The sequence below is a fragment of the Lepidochelys kempii genome, chromosome 5 (assembly GCF_965140285.1).
Source record: "Lepidochelys kempii isolate rLepKem1 chromosome 5, rLepKem1.hap1, whole genome shotgun sequence".
Taxonomy (NCBI): Eukaryota; Metazoa; Chordata; order Testudines; family Cheloniidae; genus Lepidochelys; species Lepidochelys kempii.
The window spans coordinates 46,847,541-46,868,865 of NC_136384.1; the positions used below are offsets into that span (position 1 = coordinate 46,847,541).

At 39.1% G+C, this 21,325-nt stretch overlaps 1 protein-coding gene across 3 annotated transcripts in view; it reads right to left on the reverse strand.

The window, feature by feature from the left end:
• Positions 1-21,325, reverse strand: part of AGGF1 (angiogenic factor with G-patch and FHA domains 1) — a 39,211-nt gene that overhangs the window by 1,855 nt on the left and 16,031 nt on the right. For 2 of the 3 annotated variants that reach the window (XM_073344178.1, XM_073344177.1), the window contains exons 6-13: positions 15,299-15,653; positions 12,520-12,631; positions 11,185-11,236; positions 5,538-5,639; positions 4,984-5,149; positions 4,401-4,480; positions 2,887-3,014; positions 224-323 (exon numbers count right to left, since the gene is read on the reverse strand). In XM_073344178.1, the coding sequence (XP_073200279.1) occupies positions 224-323; positions 2,887-3,014; positions 4,401-4,480; positions 4,984-5,149; positions 5,538-5,639; positions 11,185-11,236; positions 12,520-12,631; positions 15,299-15,653 (1,095 nt within the window). Of the gene's footprint in view, positions 1-223; positions 324-2,886; positions 3,015-4,400; positions 4,481-4,983; positions 5,150-5,537; positions 5,640-11,184; positions 11,237-12,519; positions 12,632-15,298; positions 15,654-20,143; positions 20,214-21,325 lie in introns of all 3 variants that reach the window. The other variant, XM_073344179.2, reaches the window with a different exon arrangement.

Sequence of the window (21,325 nt, forward strand, 5' to 3'; positions counted from 1 at the left end):
AATGTATACGCCACTAACATTTTCCAGTGAAGCACTGTAACTACTGATACATAATTTCAAAATACCTGATTATAATTTAAAGTAACTGCCCTGCTGAAATGCCCCACATCCAGTCCTTTGAAATCCTGTAAGTTCCTCATGACTTACAATGAAACTAGCATTTTCGGTGCAAATGCATTTTTGTATTTGTGTAACTTGCAAAGCAAAAGTCACAGAAACCTACCGGATTCTTCATTCCGCCACCATCCTTGCCTAGCCCTTCTCCTTTTTTCCATCCCATCTTCTCCAGCATTTTACGACCCTTGTTGCTATCACTGATTTCACTTTAAAGGAAAGTAAAGTTAGCTAATATGAGAAGGATGAACAGAATTTTAACTCTTTATTCCTAGTATTTGAGGTCAAATTTTCAACTGTGCGCACAACTGCTGCTCCTGCAAACTAGGCAATTGCACTTGCCATTACTTGATATGCAAGTATGAGGGGCTGAACATGTTCATGTCTGCCTCCAGACTATGCTGAACACAATGCAAAAGTTTAAACTTTGAATTTTTGTTGGCATTGACAAAATCTGTTTCAAGAAATGAAGTGACTTTTAGTATACACTAGCTTAGCGAAAAAGAGTTAGTCACCCTTTGCGAAAATTGCCATTTTAAGTGAAGGGACCATTACAATCTTGGCGAGCTATATTTTCATGAACAGAAGTGTAAAAAAGTTAGCAGTAGTAACTCTTGTTCTCCAAATGAATTGCCTCCACAGAGCCTCACTGTACAGTCTGAGTCCCTGGCAGCTTGACACCCAGTACTATCACTGCAAACCCTACACGTCCCAAACCCCTTGTTTCCCCATCCCAAACCACCATCCTCTGATTCCATCATGACCACCATCAAAACCTTCCTCTGCCCACCAATCCTAAGTGCCCTATCTGCAAGTTCTCCCATTTGACAACCTTTATTATCCTGGTCTTCCTTATGCCCTGAGTTTATCATTAATCTCCTCTTTAAATAAGAAATGTCTACACACAAAAAAAACAAAAGCAAACAAAAAAAAACTTTGTTGCCTCAAAATTAGGGTTGGCTCAAGTGTATATTCTATAAGTGCAACCATAATTAAAATCAGGGATATTGCCAGTTAAGTCTACATTAACATCCAGAGCAATGTCAATTCACCTATTTTATTACCCAAACTTCATAAATTCTTAAAAGTTTATTTGCCACAACAAGCTTCTTTTAATTTCCACATACAGCCCCCCACGAATGCATACATTCAATTCCTCTAAAACCCGCTCTTAATGATAATCTTGGTGAGATTACGATTTGTCGTAATTAAGCATGTGAAACTGAATGTGATTTAGAAGGTGGTTCTCAATGAGGGGTCTGGGGCCCCCTAAGGGGCCTTGAGCAGGTTTCAAGGGGGCCTCCAAGCAAGGCCAGCATTAGACTCGCTGGGGCCCAGGGTAGAAAGCCAAAACCCCACTGCATGGGGCTGAAGGCCCGGTACCTGAGCCCTGTCACCAGGGCTGAAGCCTGACCGATGTAGCTTTGTGGGGACCCCTGCGGCATGGGCTCCCGGCAACAGCCCTGCTTGCTACCCCGAACACCGGCCTTGGCTTTTATATACAGAAAACTAGTTATGGCATAGGTGAGCTGTGGAGTTTTTATAGCATGTTGCGGGGGCCTCAAAGAAAAAGGTTGAGAACCTCTGATTTAGAAGAAATGGCTGTATGCACTGTGTGTGACTATATGTTGGAGGTGAGGAATCTAAGTGTGCATATTACAATGGGTTATAAGTAGAGCCCTACCAAATTCATGGCCATGAAAAATGCATCACAGACCATGAAATCTAGTCTTCCCCCATGATATCTCGTCTTGTGTGCTTTTACCCTATTCTATATGGCTCTCACAGGGGAGACCAGCATTTCTCAAATTGAGGGTTCTGACCCAAAAGGGAGTTGCAGGGTGGAGGTGGGGTGTCTAAAGGTTAGGGGGGTTGCGGTATTGCTACCGTTACTTCTGCGCTGCCTTCAGAGCTGGGCAGCTGGAGAGCAGCAGCTGTTGGCTGGGTGCCCAGCTCTGAAGGTAGCACCCTGCAGCAGCACCACAGAAGTAAGGATGACAATACCATACCATGCCACCCTTACTTCGCACTGCTGCCTTCAGAGCTGGGCGGCCAGACAGTGGTGGCTATTGACTGATGGCCCAGCTCTGCAGGCAGCAGCGCAGAAGTAAAGGTGGCAATATCATACTATGCCATCCTTACTGCTATGCTGCTGGTGGTGGCAGCTCTGCCTTCAGAGCTGGGTTGCTGGCTAGCAGCCACCTCTCTCCAGCTGCCCAGCTTTGAAGGCAGTGCCGCTGCCAGCAGCAGTGCAGAAGTAAGGGTAGCAGGACCACAACCCCCCCTACAATAACCTTGTGATCCCCCACAACTCCTTTTTGGGTCAGAATCCCTACAGTTATAACACCATGAAATTTCAGATTTAAATAGCTGAAATAATGAAATTATATTTAAAATCCTATGACCGTGAAATTGCCCAAAATGGACCGTGAATTTGGTAAGGCCCTAGTTATAAGGCATACGAAGTGAGGTTGCTGTAGATACTAATGTAGTGTAACTGGTTATTTCCTTGACTTTAACTTATTTTGCTGATAAGAAATGCACTTGAGTAAACTTAATGCTAGATTAAAATCTGTGTGCGCGCACGCGTTAATGGTGGCCTAATGTGAATTTGGGAGTCAGTGCAGTAATCTGAGCTCTCTCACTGTACATTCAGCCCAAATGATATCAAATCAGGTTACCATTACAAATTCACTTTATCACCACCTATGAACGTGCATGAAAGGTTTGCTATGCATTAGCAGAGCACAGAATAAGATTTTACACACTTACACATGGACTGAAGCTGGAGTATCGTCCCTTTGAAATGTCCCCTCACTTCCAATGGTCTCCCTGCGTTTTCCTGCTCTATCTTTGTAATTTGGATTTTTCACTGCTTTGTTGTCTTCATAGTCTGTATTCTTTACATACACAAAAATTCCATTAGGGAAAGATATTAGTGACTGACTTTAAATGCTCCTTTTTTCTAAGCCTGTTTTGCTTTTCCGCAAACAACTAGAATAGCTTCACCATATTTTATTAATTCAAAACCTCATGACCAAATACTATAAAATTCTCCTTCAGTAGTTCCATGTCACTACCACATGATAATGTGTTATTAGCAAGTATATCAGTTTTATGCCAGTCTAATTAAAACCATATAATCTCTCTATAGTACCATGTTCCTGCCGTAATTAAATGCATGTGATCTCCTGACATGAAGAGTCAATTTCCTCATATTAAGCACAAAACCATATTTACAAACCATTGGGAATTTCATGTATTACAATTTTATATCTCTAAATAGTGTCCCAGAAATCTTGCTGCCCATTAGTGTCAATTACTACAGAATGAACAAGAAATTCTGTACTTATACAGATTGTATTGGTGACATTTGATTAGCTGCCAAAGTAAAGGGACCCTGAAGACATCCTATTCCCCACATGAATGTGCACTAGAGAGGGACTGGTTGTGACTCCATGTTAAGGCTGGGTTCTAAAATATCCTTATGCACATATGCATATACACATTATATACACATAATACAACCAGTGTATGTAAATACATGCACACACACAACATATACACAGTATGTGAACAATATATGCATCACATTTTAAAGCATATAGATATGTATGGATACATACGCTACACTATTGATTGAAATGGTATTATGCCCCCTCAAACAATTTTGTACTATAACATGGAAAAAATAGAACAGATTAAAAATATATGGCATCTTTTACAATAAACTGCTTAAGTGAGACTAGAACCCTCAACTAAGCTTCAGAACACTCCAAGTGTTTCTTTATGGGATGGTGGAAAGAAGAAAGACATTTAATTTTTTTCTTAAATACTGTATCTCCCTCCCATAATTTCTTCTCCATTGCTTTTCCTTTCTCTCCCTCCTTATTCTTCAGGCTCTCTCCTTCCAACTCTAGTTTGTGCTGAACTGCAGCGCCCCTTTCCCAGCTTGTAGTAAGAAAATCATAGGATATCTGATTTTCAAAGGGACAGGAATCTGGCTTTATTCTCAAATCATTACAATTGGTCATTTTTTCTGAGCCTTTATGAAAGAACGTCCACCTCCCCCACCTACTTCTCTTCCTCTTTAAAATATATTTGTAAAATAGCAGCTATAATTACTGCCTGTAAGACTAGAAGTTCTCATTAAACCAACATACTTTAAAGAAGTTGCATATTTGAAAACTTTCCCTATTAAAATCTATGATTTAAACTAGGAATCACAGAGTAAATATAAACTCCACAGATTTCAAGCATTTCATAAACACTTATTGTGAACTTACCTGTAAACCATATTTTACCCGTATTTTTTTTAATGCTTTTCTTCTGACTAATTCTCTCTCTTCTTTGCTCAGTGCTGGACCTAAAGGGAGACCACAAGACCAGATTTAATTGGATAATTAAGTAATACTGTTTTGAAGTATAGACAGAATTAATATTATAGAATATTTTGTTCTAACTAGTGTTCTACAATTGCTAAAATGATCAATACAACTGAGTATAACGACTGGATATAATAGATTTAAGATTCCTTTCTGTTTTGTGTGTTCCTAGATCCTAAACAAAAATTGCTAGCTGCAACAATATGATCAGAATGTTGTATTTCTGTTACAAGTTAATTTCAAGAACACAATGCTACTAAATAACCAAAATGTTTTAATGTATTTAATGTATATGTATTGAGAGGAAAATACATCACACACTACATAGTACAGAAATGTACCCAGTTGACAGCAGACCATTTTCTTTTTTTATAGCTATTTGAAACAGAACTATCTGGTTAGGGAAAAGGGTAACTATTTTACAGTCTCAATTAATTTTGTAAGAGCTACTGTCAATACCATATCCAACAATGTCATCACTTACCAGAAAATTCCTTTTTCTTATCAAGGCGAAGATGTGCTCTGACCTGTCCTGGTTCACATCCGTCACAGGTGTCACTGCCAGGGTGTATGTGGAAGGATAGCACAGTTTCTCCAATCTTTACTTCATCCCCATGTTCCAGAACATAGGGGTCACATTTTGTTTTAGGCTACAGAAAAAGAATTACACAATTTTGTCAACTGTATTTATTAGAATAACTGATAAAATTCACCATTACATGTATTCCAGGAATATTGTTTATATGTGAGTCATTCAGTATATTTAAATTGGTATCTCGGTAATCTAACTGCATTTTTAACTGGAACAAATTTCTCATAATTCCTAATCCAAAATAAATAGGAAAATGTATCATAAGTACACCTAAAAACTGAGCAGAAGCAAAGAAATGATCAATGCATAGAAGAAAAACCACTCAGCAAAATCATCCGTGATTTATAAGTCAGAATTTCATTTAAAATTACTATGTGACTGATATACTTTTCTATAATGCAATATAAGTACCTAGTTTTCTAATCACAGTAAGTTGCAATGCTCACCTGTAGAATCTGATTTCCATTAACAACTGTGCCATTCTGACTGCCTTGATCCACAAGAACATAATTTTGCAATTCATGGTCAAAATATACTTCTGCATGAAACTAGAAAAATGATAAAATAGAATGTTTCTACTGCATAGCATTTAGTTTACATATTATCTTAATATTCCAGGATGTATTTTAGTGGTCTATTAACATACCTCTGGTATTGTAAGTCATGTCACACTGTCACAGGCTCTCTGACTTGACCAAACTGAGGAGTGCATGAACAAAACCTAGTATTTCTGGCGTACTAAATTCCATATTATCAGCACAACTGTATTTGTTGATTGGGCTGTACAGATTTACAGTAGGGAACAATCCTATAACGGCAGAGAGATTGACGAAGATGACCTCAGATCTTTTCGGTCTCTAGATTCTATGAATAGGATAAACCACAATTCAACTAAAGTTTATTTTAAAGATGCTAACTAACCCTGGAGCTTTTTGATTATCTTATTTTAATCTTTTTTTAAAAAAGGATGTAAATGTGAAAGTGATCCACACAGCAACAAAATGCTGCTATGTGTTGCAGGTGGAGGAAAACAGCTTAGTGCCACTAACTTTCTATAGTTCCACTGGTAAGTCACTTAACTCCTCCCTGCCTTAGTTTCTCCATGAAAATGAGAAAAAGCCCTGACCTCATGGGTGTTATGATATTAAAGCAGTTTGAGATTCTTGCATGATAGGTATTTTAAAACAACTCAACTGTCCACAAAAAATTGGTGAATTTGGTTATTCACACTAGGAGGAGTTAAAAAAACAAATTATGGTGTTACAGAGAAATAAAAGCTCTTGACAGAAATGCTAATCTTGTTCTGAGAATTTTAGGGATGTTTATGAAAAAAATTAGGGAGATTGCTTGGACCAGCAGCAAGTACCAAAGCCAAATACAGGCAGAGGGTCTGGGGTAGCATTTGAACACTTGCAGTGAATTTCAGATACAATTCTGTCCATGTTAGAGTGACTGGGGCCTCTCCTTCTATCCTCCTCCTCCCCTTCCTGCAGAAACCACAACCTCTGCCCCCTCCCCTCTGAAACCAGGATCCCTCTCCCCTCCCAGTCTATGGCCAAGAGGGGGCCCTGGCTCCCTGGGCCCTCCCTTGTTGTGCCCCTGACCCCACAACTCCAAGCAGGAAGAATGGTAGGGTTGGCCCTAGGAAAGCTGCCCTCCAATACCACCTAAATCCCTTAAGTACCTTGGCCAGTCCTGGGCTTGGATCTGATAGGATGCAAGCTGCGGTGATTGTCAGTGGGGTTTGCGTTGCTGGATTCACAGCTCAAGCCACAAGCTGCGTGTTACACTCCAGATGCTCAACGTGAAGCCTGCTGGCACACTCTATGTCCAACAGGGCTCACATAGGACAGCTAAAGTGCAACATGTAACCTGTGGCTTGGCCCATGAATCCAGCAGTGCCCCCAAAAGGTTCAAAAATGACTGTGGCATGCCTCCTATCAGACCCTCACTACACAGTCTGCACATGTGCCACTGGGGTAGTGGTGAAGAATGCCACTGTGGCACTATTTGCTGTGTTGGTCAAACCCAAGTGGCGATGAGTGACTGACCCACACTTTTCTCTATATAAATAAAAAGAAAAGGAGTACTTGTGGCACCTTAGAGACTAACCAATTTATTTGAGCATGAGCTTTCGTGAGCTACAGCTCACTTCATCAGATGTTTACCGTGGAAACTGCAGCAGACTTTATATACACACAGAAATCATGAAACAATACCTCCTCCCACCCCACTGTCCTGCTGGTAATAGCTTATCTAAAGTGATCAACAGGTGGGCCATTTCCAGCACAAATCCAGGTTTTCTCACCCTCCACCCCCCCCCACAAATTCACTCTCCTGCTGGTGCTAGCCCATCCAAAGTGACAACTCTTTACATAATCAAGTCGGGCTATTTCCTGCATAGATCAAGGTTTTCTCACATCCCCCCCACCCCCATACACACACAAACTCACTCTCCTGCTGGTAATAGCTCATCTAAACTGACCATTCTCCAGGTTTAAATCCAAGTTAAACCAGAACATCTGGGGGGGGGGGGGTAGGAAAAAACAAGAGGACACAGGCTACCTTGCATAATGACTTAGCCACTCCCAGTCTCTATTTAAGCCTAAATTAATAGTATCCAATTTGCAAATGAATTCCAATTCAGCAGTTTCTCGCTGGAGTCTGGATTTGAAGTTTTTTTGTTTTAAGATAGCGACCTTCATGTCTGTGATTGCGTGACCAGAGAGATTGAAGTGTTCTCCGACTGGTTTATGAATGTTATAATTCTTGACATCTGATTTGTGTCCATTTATTCTTTTACGTAGAGACTGTCCAGTTTGACCAATGTACATGGCAACCCCTCCAACGCATTATTAAGGATCTACAACCTATCCTAAAGGATGACCCAACACTCTCACAAGTCTTGGGAGACAGGCCAGTCCTTGCCTACAGACAGCCCCGCAACCTGAAGCAAATACTCACCAACAACCACATACCACACAACAGAACCACTAACCCAGGAACTTATCCTTGCAACAAAGCCCGTTGCCAATTGTGCCCACATATCTATTCAGGGGACACCATCACAGGGCCTAATAACATCAGCCACACTATCAGAGGCTCGTTCACCTGCACATCCACCAATGTGATCTATGCCATCATGTGCCAGCAATGCCCCTCTGCCATGTACATTGGTCAAACTGGACAGTCTCTACGTAAAAGAATAAATGGACACAAATCAGATGTCAAGAATTATAACATTCATAAACCAGTCGGAGAACACTTCAATCTCTCTGGTCACGCAATCACAGACATGAAGGTCGCTATCTTAAAACAAAAAAACTTCAAATCCAGACTCCAGCGAGAAACTGCTGAATTGGAATTCATTTGCAAATTGGATACTATTAATTTAGGCTTAAATAGAGACTGGGAGTGGCTAAGTCATTATGCAAGGTAGCCTGTGTCCTCTTGTTTTTTCCTACCCCCCCCCCCCCCAGATGTTCTGGTTTAACTTGGATTTAAACCTGGAGAATGGTCAGTTTAGATGAGCTATTACCAGCAGGAGAGTGAGTTTGTGTGTGTATGGGGGTGGGGGGGATGTGAGAAAACCTTGATCTATGCAGGAAATAGCCCGACTTGATTATGTAAAGAGTTGTCACTTTGGATGGGCTAGCACCAGCAGGAGAGTGAATTTGTGGGGGGGGGGGTGGAGGGTGAGAAAACCTGGATTTGTGCTGGAAATGGCCCACCTGTTGATCACTTTAGATAAGCTATTACCAGCAGGACAGTGGGGTGGGAGGAGGTATTGTTTCATGATTTCTGTGTGTATATAAAGTCTGCTGCAGTTTCCACGGTAAACATCTGATGAAGTGAGCTGTAGCTCACGAAAGCTCATGCTCAAATAAATTGGTTAGTCTCTAAGGTGCCACAAGTACTCCTTTTCTTTTTGCGAATACAGACTAACACGGCTGTTCCTCTGAAACCTATATAAATAAAGTGTGCATAGTTCATCTAGCAAAATTTGTAGATTTAAACTTATTTAATAATTTCATACTTACATGAAAAATTAGGATTACAAAAAAATAGGGAGGGATGGCATCTCTGTATTGAGTTGAACAATACCTTCCCAAAAGATCATTAATGGTCACCAATCATTTAACCATCAGAAGAATGAGGTTCTGGAACTGCCTTCTAATAGGAGTAGTGGGGGCAAACAATCTAACTAGTTTTAAGATGGAGCTTGATATATTTACAAACAGGATTATATGATGAGATTGCCTGCAATAGTAAGGGATTGGACTTGATGACCCAGGAGGTCCCTTCCAGCCCTATGATACTAATAGTAGAAAAAGGAATTTCACTGTTTTCAGTAGAAACCACTTAATTGGCATCCTGATAAATGGTACTGTTGATTAACTGGAGTGATGGTCAGGGAACAGATTCAGTAAAAAGTGTTTCAGGGACCAGAAGCAAAGGATAACTGGTAGAACCTAGTTTGTTTAAATAGCTTATCTGTAGGGCCTTACCAAAATCACGATCCACTTTGGTAAATTTCACGGTCATAGGATTTTAAAAATAATCAATTTAATTATTTCAGCTATTTGAATCTGAAATTTCACAGTGTTTTAATTGTAGGGGTCCTGACCCCAAAAGGAGTTGTGGGGGGGACTGCAAGGTTATTGTAGTGGGGGGCTTGCGTTACTGCTGCCCTTACTTCTGCACTGCTGCTGCCGCCTTCAGAGCTGGGCAGCTGGAGAGCAGCAGCTGCTGGCTGGGAGCTCAGCTCCGACGGCAGTGCCAGTGCCAGCAGCAGCAGCGTAGCAGTAAGGATGGCATGCTATGGTATGGCCACCCTTACTTCTGAGCTGCTGCCTGCAGAGCTCAGCCCTCAGTCAGCAGCCGCCACTCTCCAGCCACCCAGCTCTGAAGGCAGCAGCACAGAAATAACGATGGCATGGTATGGTATTGCCATGCTCACTTCTACACTGCTGCTGGGGGGCGGGGGCGGTGCTGCCTTCAGAGCTTGGTGCCTGGCCAACAGCCAACCCTCTCTGGCTGCCCAGCTCTGAAGGCAGCGCAGAAGTGAGAGTGGCAATATTGTGACCTCCCTAAAATAACCTTGTGACCCCCCCCCCCGCAACTTCCTTTTCGGTCAGGACCCCCAATTTGAGAAATGCTGGACCGCCCCATGAAATCTGTATAGTGTAGGGTAAAACACACACAAGACCAGATTTCACGGTCCATGGTAAATTTTTCATGGCTGTGAATTTGGTAGGGCCCCACTTACCTGGTTCTGTCTGAAGCCTGTTTACAGGTGTAAAGGGTGTTTATATAGCCTAAATGTCCTCACTTCATACTGCTTTTCTTGATGAAGACTGCTAAATTTAAGGACTGTACTTTCTTATTGAGGTAGTTAGTGAAATAAAAGTGAGTATATAACAAAATATAATCGTATTAGCCTCTGGTAATCTCTTAATTGGAAAAAATATTTTTCCATTGTCCTGTATCAAAGAAGAGAATTCTACTAAATTTCCTCTCCCCTTCAGAGCTCATTTTACATAACAATTACCTAGAAGATAAATTAGATGAACATATGAAAAGCTAGTGATCTCAACTCATCTGTGGGGATCTGAATATTGATATGACCAGCAAAAAGTCCTAATTAGGTTTCCAGAATATTCCATTACCCACCGCTGTAATAGGTTTTAAACTTTTGAATAAATGGGAAATGCAAGATTAAAATTGTATTTAATAAGTTCCTTCCTGTGTTACTATCACAAGCTATTTAAATGCAAAGAATTTAAAAAAAAATCAAGATTTATATTGTGAATTTTTAAGTTTTTCATTTCACTGCACTTTGACACTGAAATTAAATTCCTGGTTTTGATCAGTTTTACTTTGTTTCCCATCCATTTGGACGTATTGTTTCCAAAACTGCAGGGAAATTATTAAAAACATTCCTCTGCTTAAAGACAAGTTCATTTAAAAAAAAACACTTCTTTTAATAGCAAGACTCTTAAACACACACTAAAATTTTGGTTTATATTTCTGACACGGTTCTTTTAAATTTCTTGATCTATCAATACAAAAATAACTTAATTTAAGAATTACCTTACTGACTCCAACTTCAGGAATCTGGAGGGTATGCTGCATATCTTTCTCTCTGTAAAACAGGTAAATAGTTAATTAACTTGATTTCTGTCATACATAATTATGTAACTTACATCATGGTACCAGACAGATTTAAGATACGTCACACTAATTTGGTTGTGTTATAATTTCTTAAAGAAATTTTTTTTAATATAATCAGTGAGAACCACACTTCGTACAAATCGCAATATCAAGTTTCCTTTCTGAACTATTAAGAAGCTTTACAGACAAAGCTATTGTGATGCAATATATGATGGAGAGAATTGTGTTATGTACCTTGTTACATCTATATATACTAACCCATGCAGCAAACAATGAACATATAATTAAGCTGAATCTGTAGACTTAGGGAAAAATGCTGATCCCACACAAACACATGACGCCTGTATGAAAATGGCTTTGGTTGTGGAGAGACCACATGGGGGAATCCTGCATCCTTTGTGCTCTTCAATGGGTCTCTACAGCAGTGTTTAGGGCACAAGTGTGCATTTTTAGCATCAGACAGGGGATATGACTAGTGGAACTATAAACTACATGGATCCCTTGGCCAAAATTCCTGTGTAGCGGACGGTCATCACAATCTAGGAGCCTGCTGTAGGAACTGAACAGTGGCTGTACAGATAGTAAAGGACCTCAGGATGTAGGTTTAGAGTTAGGGGGAATTTCCAGCTATTCCAGTCTCTACAAAGTTGTATACTACAATGTCCATTTACTGAGCTTGTGGAATCAAATCCTATATACATATCCCACCATCGAAATGCCACTACCACACAGCACACTACACAACTGAAAGGGAGGAGAAATGTTGGCAAACAACAATGCTCTTACATAATATCACTACTCTTGCATAAAATACACCCAAGAGAACTCCGATATCCACAAGGAGCAGACAGGACTTTTTGAAGATCTCATCCAAAAGACACCCACAGCAAAATAAACTCAATTTATGTATTTCAGAGATGAAGAGTTGAGTCAACTGTACTGGAATGTGAAACCAGGGTTCCATCATAAATATCTGATATGCTTCAATCTGAATTTCTAACATATATCTTTTACTTGTGAAAGAGGCACTTAGTGGCCTCAAAGTCATTATCACCTTTCGGGAGGTGATAATAGATTTCACTGAATTCACTGCAGCCAATCACACTGCACTCATTTGCAATCTACTGGTTATTACTATACCAAAACTTCAGAATTACTAATGTAGAAGAAGATGGACACAAACCTAGTGACTCATCACACAAATTTTCAATGTCAGACATGAGCCAGGACTGCACAGATTCCAGTCAATTTTACCTTCCAATTGTAGCAGCTTTAACAGCTGTGATGATATAAAGTGATCCAGTCTGCAATACTGGTGATCTAATTACAATTACTCTGATACATGGAGGCCAAATTCTCTCTTCATCTATATTTATAAAAAATAAGTATTAGTAAAAAGCAAAGTCTACAACTGTGATATCACAATCCTCTAACTTTTCAGATGCTTTGAAAGGATTTAGCCATACCTCAACTGCAATTGATTGGTGTTATCCGGCACAATCCTGTGTCAATCTTAGCAAATGAAATGTACAAGCAGTTCTGACAGAGCAACTTTGATTAAGCCATTCTTCAAAAGGCTTATTTGTCCGTTTCCAGACCAAAGTGTCAGAAATATTTTTTCTCAATGTGTTGGAATGGGCTACTTTGATTACTTTTTTTGATTACTTTTACATTTTGTTTAAAATGTCGTTCTACTCTGAGAAGGAACTATCTAAAATATAATCTTATTCAACAAATGTGCTCCTTATTGGTATCCAGAGTCATATCTGATTGCTTTAGTAACTAAAGTTTAGTTTTGAGTACTTTTTAGCACTACAGAGCTATCGCAGTTAAGAGAGAATGAGCTGTATTCTGTTCCTTCTTGTGCATCAAGAGAACTGTTAACTGAATTCCAATTGCTGGGGTAAATTATGTGTCTTCAGATATACATGTGCAACAGCACGGTCTTTAATGAAGTTGAACAGGTGTAAATAAGGAAAGAATTTTCTGTAGTATCTGGCTGGTGAATCTTGCCCATATGCTCAGGGTTTAGCTGATCGCCATATTTGAGGTCGAGAAGGAATTTTCCTCCAGGGCTGATTGGAAGAGGCCCTGGAGGTTTTTCGCCTTTCTCTGTAGCATGGGGCACGGGTCACTTGCTGGAGTATTCTCTGCTCCTTGAAGTCTTTAAACCACGATTTGAGGACTTCAATAGTTCAGATACAGGTGAGAGGTTTTTCGCAGGAGTGGGTGGGTGAGATTTTGTGGCCTGCGTTGTGCAGGAGGTCAGACTAGATGATTATAACGGTCCCTTCTGACCTTAGTATCTATGAATCTATAAAGGCACAATTTGAAGATACTGGGTTGCACAGATGCAAGGACAGAAATCAGCCTGCAGTTTATTTATTAGTCTGGTGTTGATGCACAAGCCAGAAAGAACTGAGCTTGACTTTCAGATCCTAGGTTGAGTTTGCAGAGTTGATAGTTAGAAAAGCATTTTTTTTATGAATAAAAGGAGAAAAATTAATCAAGGTGACACAAGGTAAGAACCACCGGATTACCAAGATGCTATTTTTGCAATCATTTTTCAGACTAGTATGTTCTAAGGATGCCTTTATTTATACCAAAAGCACATGATGGTCATTACCATGCATGTAATTCTGATGTTTACTGAAATCCAAAACTTACCTCTGAAGTCATGCTTTTAAATGCAACTGTAATATATCATCATACCAGTTACATAGGATTCATTATTAAATAATAATACTAGAGTTCTAAACCAGTTAGGATGGAGTTCACTTTATCTACATAAAGTCTGGGTAACCCGAATGAAGAAATGGGATGTTACAGAAACATTTCCTAACTGTAGCCAGGTCATGGGGTCGCAGTACAGGGCCCTTGTAGCTACTACTCAAATCTGTGGGTTGAAAAACAACTGCAGCTCCTCCATGCACTTTTCGGTAATGTTTATGGGTCAGAGGATCTGCATAAAGGCAGATCTTGTGACCTCTTCCACAGATTAGAGGTTGGCAGTGGGACTGTACTATCCTATCTAGAGCCAACAATGTAGACACTTTGGCAAGGACTACTACAAGCTCAGTATGCGATTCCCAGGTCGCATACATATACTCATGCCAGCTCTCATCTGAACTAGCACACTAAAAACAGTAGTGCAGCCACGGTAGCATGGGTAGTGGCAGTCAGGGCAGCCCTGAGCACAAACCCACCTGAACCTTTTGGGTACGTACTTGGGGTGACTAGCCCATGCTGCTGCTGCCCATGCCTCTGAAATTACACTACTATTTTTAGCTCACTAGCTCTGATGAGAGCTAATGCGAGTATGTTTATGCAAGCTGGGAATCACTCATCTAGCTGGTAGTGTAGACATATCCTTTCAAAGGGGGTATAGAGGCCTCCTTGTACACCTACTCCATCAACAGCCACTTGAACATGTCCAAAGTAGGACTTAAAGTGGTCTGGAGGAATTGTGCTCGCCCTCTGCAGCGTAGATGAGCTTCACCTCAGTGGATTATATGGTATTTATATGGAGAATATTTATCAGTAACAGAAATTCTATACACTAATTGATCCCAGAAATTACTATAAGCATAGGACTGTGATATTAATTTTAGTATATATAGGTTACACTCTCTAGCATGTACATATTATGGCATTGCTTCCAGGTCTAAAAGCTCCTGTTACAATTTTCTCTACACAAACAATATTCAGTCTATGTAAGCAGAGACAGTATCATGTTAATATCACAAAATAAAGATATACTCATATGACAGCTTTTACAAGAACAAAATCCATATTTGTTTTTAGTCCTAACAATATTTGAAGGAAAGAGTGGAAAGAACACAATAAATATTGGCTTAAGCTTTTATATTTCAGTGAAGACTGCAGTTTTTAAAGCTAAATTACCTCAAGTCATCCCTTTTCAGTTTTATTTTTATGAGTCACTCATTTTCTTAACAGTTTGTTCTTATTTATTTACTGGACTTCTGAAAAAAAACTACAAAAAATACTGTATATAAAAGCCATAATAATTCACCTTCATTTTCAGAGTCTTCTGAATTTACACTCTCTTCACTTGTTACTTCATCTTCACTGCTATACTCCTCACATTCAGAGTCAGTAATTTCACCTTCTTCTGGCTCACTCTCTGTCTCTATTATTTTACTGTCATCCATAAATGCAACAGTATCTTGTGTTTTTCTGTTAAGGTGTGAATTTATACCATCTGTGATAACTGATTCTTTGGCTGTTAGTCTGTTTCTTACATCAATGTCCACTTTAGCCTTCTTTCTTGCATTTGGAGACTCCTCCTCTTCAGTAGAACTTATTTGCTCAGTGGTGGAAAGGCAATTCAGACTTCTGGGTGATTTCTGCTCTTCTGTGTCCAAATCCTGGAGAGGATTTATAGAAATCAAACTTGAGGAATTTAACATGTCTTTAGGGACTGAATTATTTTAATCTATAAACAACACAGATTTAAATCCTTCACTAGATATAAATAGTGTCAAGAGATTTTTAAATCAAGAAACTTGTATGTGCATGCAAGAGAGAGGTTCCAGATGACACGTTTCACCCATTTCAAGTATATCCAAGATGTTTGGCTATCTTCAATTCCTGATGTTGTAACTATCACTCTCTTCTTCTAATCCCTTCACTGACAGCCTCTTTCTTCACAACAAGCTTCAGGATCCTTGTCCTCACTTTCAAAGAAAGACCTGTGTAAATCCATCCAAAATACATGTCTGCTCTCCTCTCTCCTAATTTCTCTTTCCCCCTCACTCAATTCCTATGCTCCTTCCAAGCTTCCTCAATTGTTCTTCATCTCATCCGCTATTTCTGTCTTCTCTTTTTTCACACTACTCCCTATGTCTGCAACTCCCTGCTATATTCGCCGATCGACCTTCCTTCCTTTCTTCTTTCAAACTTGCATCTTTAATAAAGCCTTTCATTAAAAGACACTGCAGAGGTAGTTTAATTTTTTAAGTTCCCATTATAACGCCACAGAAGATTCATACTAAAAATCTATTTCCTTACTGAAAGACTTTTCTCTATTACACATACACACACAGCTTTATTGCATGTTTGTCCATCAGTGTTTGGCTTATGACATTCATTAGATTTTGAGAAATTTTTGATGGTCTTGTGAAGGAAGACAAAATATTAAATCAGCACAAAGAATTACAAACTTTCCAGAGTATTTAAGAAAAACTGTTGTCATAATTCTGAATCTATCAACCCTGACACTTAAGTGAACAGAAAAGCTTTATCAAGTAAATGAAAAATATTTAAGATCCCAAATTATTTACTTATTTGGAACCCTGAACTCAGAATAGATGTTTTGCAATAAATCCAATACTCTTGAAACAGAGCACATAAACAATGGAAAAAAGTGCCTTTCAAGTATTTTTTTAAAAGATTATTTATCCCTTATAAATAGCACTTTAGATTTCAAGGTACTATATAAACATGAATTAATCTTAATGTAAACCCTGTGAAAGTAGTTCATTAGGTTGACTTTTCATTTTATAAATGTGGAAACAAGAATAGAGAGGTAAAGTAACTTGCTCAAGGCCACACAGCTGGTTGATGGCAGAACTGTCATTAGAACACAAGAATTCCTGCCTCCCAGCCTTGGCCTCAACCAACTAGGCAGCGAAGAACATTTAAGTCTACATGCACATTTAGCTGTTTGAGAACTTTAAAACATTTTCAAAGAGCTTTTCCACTCAACACACATTAAATTCTCATTACACAGCAATTATAGAAGAACCTTAGACTGTTCCAACCAAAGGACCACCACACTGCATCACTTAGATCTGCATAGGAAGGGTGGGGGTGTCTCTCAGAGCACAAATTTTCCCCTTTCTGCATCAAAGGGTGTGTCTACATTACAAACCTATGTTGACCGATATTAGGTCGACTTACAGCCACCACAGTACATGTGCACACTACCCTCCTAGGGTCAATGGTGAGCATCCTCACCGTTCCCTAGGTGAAGTCGGCTGGGCCTTCTCACCCCTGCACCACCCAAGGCTCACCAAGCTGTGAAATTCACAAGGTTGCCTGGCTCCTGGAAAAGAGCAGGGTCCGAAGCCGCATATTTCCCCAGGGAGCAGAGGACAGCTGGGCTCTCGCTGCCTGGCTTTCTTGTCAATTTCATGGCTCCTGCTGTGAAATTGACAAGACCACCAATGTAATGGATACAGTGTCTACATAGACATTGCATTGCCTTAACTATACCAACGTAAGCCTTACGCCACTCGTGGAGGTGGAGTTATGATGTTAGTGTAGTAGGGCACTTAGAACGGTTAGAGGAAGGCTGTAGTGTAGGCACTGACATAATTAGGTCGACATAAGCTGCCTTGTGTCAACCTGTATAGTGTAGACCAGCCCCAAGAGGGATTCACTTGATTGCCTCAGCAACACCATGTCTTCCTCCTTGGGTGGAGAAGATGTAGGCCTGCCTGTGGTGAGAGGGAGGGAATGAATGCAAATCATTCCTGTTCCAGCCCCACATAAACAAGGCACAAAAGATTGATACAGCTCAGACTGTACCATCTTTTCCATGCAGCCCTTCCTGAGGATGCTTGTGCTTCAAGTGGCCATGGCTGGCTCCAGCAGCTAGGGACGGACAAGATGAGAGGGTCATTAGGAATCAGAGTTTTTAAAGTTTATTTAAAATTGTAATTAGCAATGTGGCAACCTGCTTGGTGAAGAGGTTACACAGGTCACAAGTGCCTGAGAGAGAATTATGTTAGAAGCTTCTTTGGTCAATTAAATCATAAAGACGTTTATACACAAATTGTTCACTTTAGTATTTATGCAAATATGTGAAGATATTGTTTTAGCATCCCTTCAGATGTTGTATATTAGAAAATAGACAGTTTCCTGGCCAGTAAGATTAGATACTCTTGGATGAAAACTGCAATACACATTTTAAATTCTTGTATGCAGATCAAACGTTAAGAAAAAGCATGACAGGCATCCTGAGCAATATTATTTTTTTTAAAAGTATCAATGCCAATATAAACATAAAACTTATACAATCTTCTGATCTCAGCAGTAACAGACTACTCAGTTTAAAAAAGGAAAGCAACTGAATATACATACATTAACAAATTCTTATCTAAGGGCAATCTTCCCCTCCTCCTGACAAAAATGTAGTATTACATGCCAACTAACTGCCTCAAATCACCAAGTATAGATGGCTTTCAGCACATTATGCCATGTAAAAGAAAAAAGCAAAGTCAGCTTTAGGAATGTACTGAAACATCCCAATTCAGCTGTTTTAAATGAGAGCATTCAGTACTTAATAGAAAGCCTGTTTATTTAAGTAAGTGTAGATATTTGCAGATCATCTTTAAACCAACAAAAAAGTGAATTTACAGTTACATTTTTAATTTACAATTTATTGGCCCAATTCTGCTATTACTAAAATTCATGGCAGCAGGGTCAAGAATTTATTGACTGGTTGTTTCAAATGTACAAAAACAAAGTGCAATGTTATTCATGATATATAGTGAATACCCCTGTTGAAAAGTTCTTATTTGAGACCTGATCCTGCATGATGCTGAGCCCTCACAAACACTAACTTAGTCCTGATCCTGCAAAGTGACCTACAAGCATGGATCCTTATGCATGTGTAGACTACTGCTGAAGCAAAGTATTGAAGACAATGGAACTCTGTGAGCATAAGGGTCCATGCTTGTAAATCCCTGCACAGGATCAGACACTCAGACTAAGTTCTTTGGGAAAGGCACATGACTTTATACTTGTTCATAAAGCTCCTGGCACGCTTTGGGTACAGCAACAAATACATTTAGGAATCAAGGACGCATGGGATATTTATGGTTTTGTTGGTTAATCCAATATTTTTGTAAAGATCTGGGTTTTATTTATTTATTTAAAGATGGCAGCTTCCACCTTTTCATTCTTAAAAGGAATAAATTTTGTTCCTTCCTTCATGCTCTGGTGCTCTGTAATGTTAAACCTGGAGACACTCTTCAATTCATTCTTAAAGTACAAAGGCATCTTATGGCATCTGAAAAAATGCAAAAGCAATGACATACAAAAGAGTAATGGTGCAGAAGAAGCCTTTTCATTATATATCAGTTGTAGTATTGATGCAGAACATAAGGTCCCTGTAAATGTGCCTGAACACATGTACTAGATTAATAATCAGACTTCATTCAACATAACCACTGCTTAGAGGAAAGAACCAGTACTTCATTTGCAAAAGCTGAGACAAATGTCAATTCCTTAAGATTCAAAGAAACGTAAACTGCAGATTTCTCATTTTTCTACTGGAGGATTTATAAGATGCTCATTCCCAGCCTGGTGACAAGGCATGGAGAATCATATAGCTAAGCTTCCACTTGTTTGATGCCACCATTCCACTAATTCTCCAGTTATCACCATCTTCCAGCAACCCAGAAGCCGAGTTTTCAATGTATTAAAAAAAAAAAAAAAAGTCGGGGTGGGGGCCAAAACCCCACCCGAGTCCTTTTGGCAGGCACCTTTACAGAGCAAGCAGCACAAATGTGACTGTTACCATAAGAACATCAAAGGTGATTCTTGGTTAGTCAAGACACCATATATTGATGTAGCAGGATGCTTAATATTTCTTTTGGCAACTATAATTTAGACAGAAGGCTTGTCAAAGTTTTCTGCAGATGTCTGGATTTGTACATTTCAATTCAATTAGAAAATAATTTAAAAACCGGATTTGATTTATGGCAAATAGGTGCAATAAATTTAATCCTATTTCCTCCAGGTAAAAAAACATTTAAACAGCAACTACCCAGCTACTAAGAATTTTTTAAATCTATCAAGGTTAAAGGTAAACATCCACAGACTAACATGTTTGGTGTCTCAACTCTACCTTCACCAGAAGCTGCCAATTCAAAAGAAGAAATCTTCAGATTAGCCATGGTTTCTGTCAACTGATGTACCTAAAGACAGGATGAATAGCAGCAAATAGTAAACTGCACACTGTAAAAAATATCATCTGTTTCAAGAGCTCTATGGGAAATACTTGCTATTAAATGCTGTCTCCTCGAGAGATAGCAAAGATGCATCTGGTTTTGAGATAGCCTATTGAATTCTGTCAGAGAACTGAACTGTAGAATCAGCATGGCATCAAGATAAAAATGTAGGACACAGACACAATCAAAACTAGTTTCTATTGTGATCAAATAAAAGCTACTAATGTATTTTTCATGAACAAATTGCATAAGAAACTGGATGCAGCCAACAGGCCTCAAATTAGTAAGTTTGTGTAGTCGCTCAGGCCCCAATCCAGCAAATAGAGCCACACAGAGACATCATCTTTGCACCTGTGTGGAACCCATGGTTCTAGTTATAGTATCAGAGACCTATGTTTATCATTTATTCAATCCTTGTTCAGTTTTTAAAGGTTCTGTTTTTTATTCTCCCAAATTCACTTACTTTTAAAAGTTTTTTCCATGTATGAAGAGGATCCTCACCCAATATTATTCATTTTCAACCCCTCACAGCCAGAAGAAATAGAAACCTGATCCAATGCCCACTGAAGTAAAAAGAAAAACTTCAATTGACTTCAATATGTATTGCACCAAGCCCTTATTGGTCAAGAACTAAGTTTATCTGATTCTGTGTCCTATCAGAGACAGACGTTAGGATTATCTATTAAAAACAAATTTCTTGGGCAAAATTCTCAGTTTCATGCCTGCAAAGAAAAAAATGTCTGTAATAAGTGACTGTGGAGATCTAAAAGGAACTAGAATACATTTCTGTTATTTATACAAAAATTAAACAGCTTTGTGTTATAGGTGATATTAAAGATGCAAAAAATTCTTTCAATATTTTTTGCAATAAAAGCATAATATTTTAGTAGAAGCCTTCTTTGGCTTTTTATTATGTAATTTTTTTTCTCCAACATATGTAAAAGTGTGGGATTTTTTTTTTTTTTAAAAAAAGACAGTTAACCTTTTGTATGCCTACACGTATGTGTCTCTTTAAGGAACATTTCAAATGTTGGGAATATATTGCTCATTACTATGGTGTTAGGAAAATGTCCTGACTT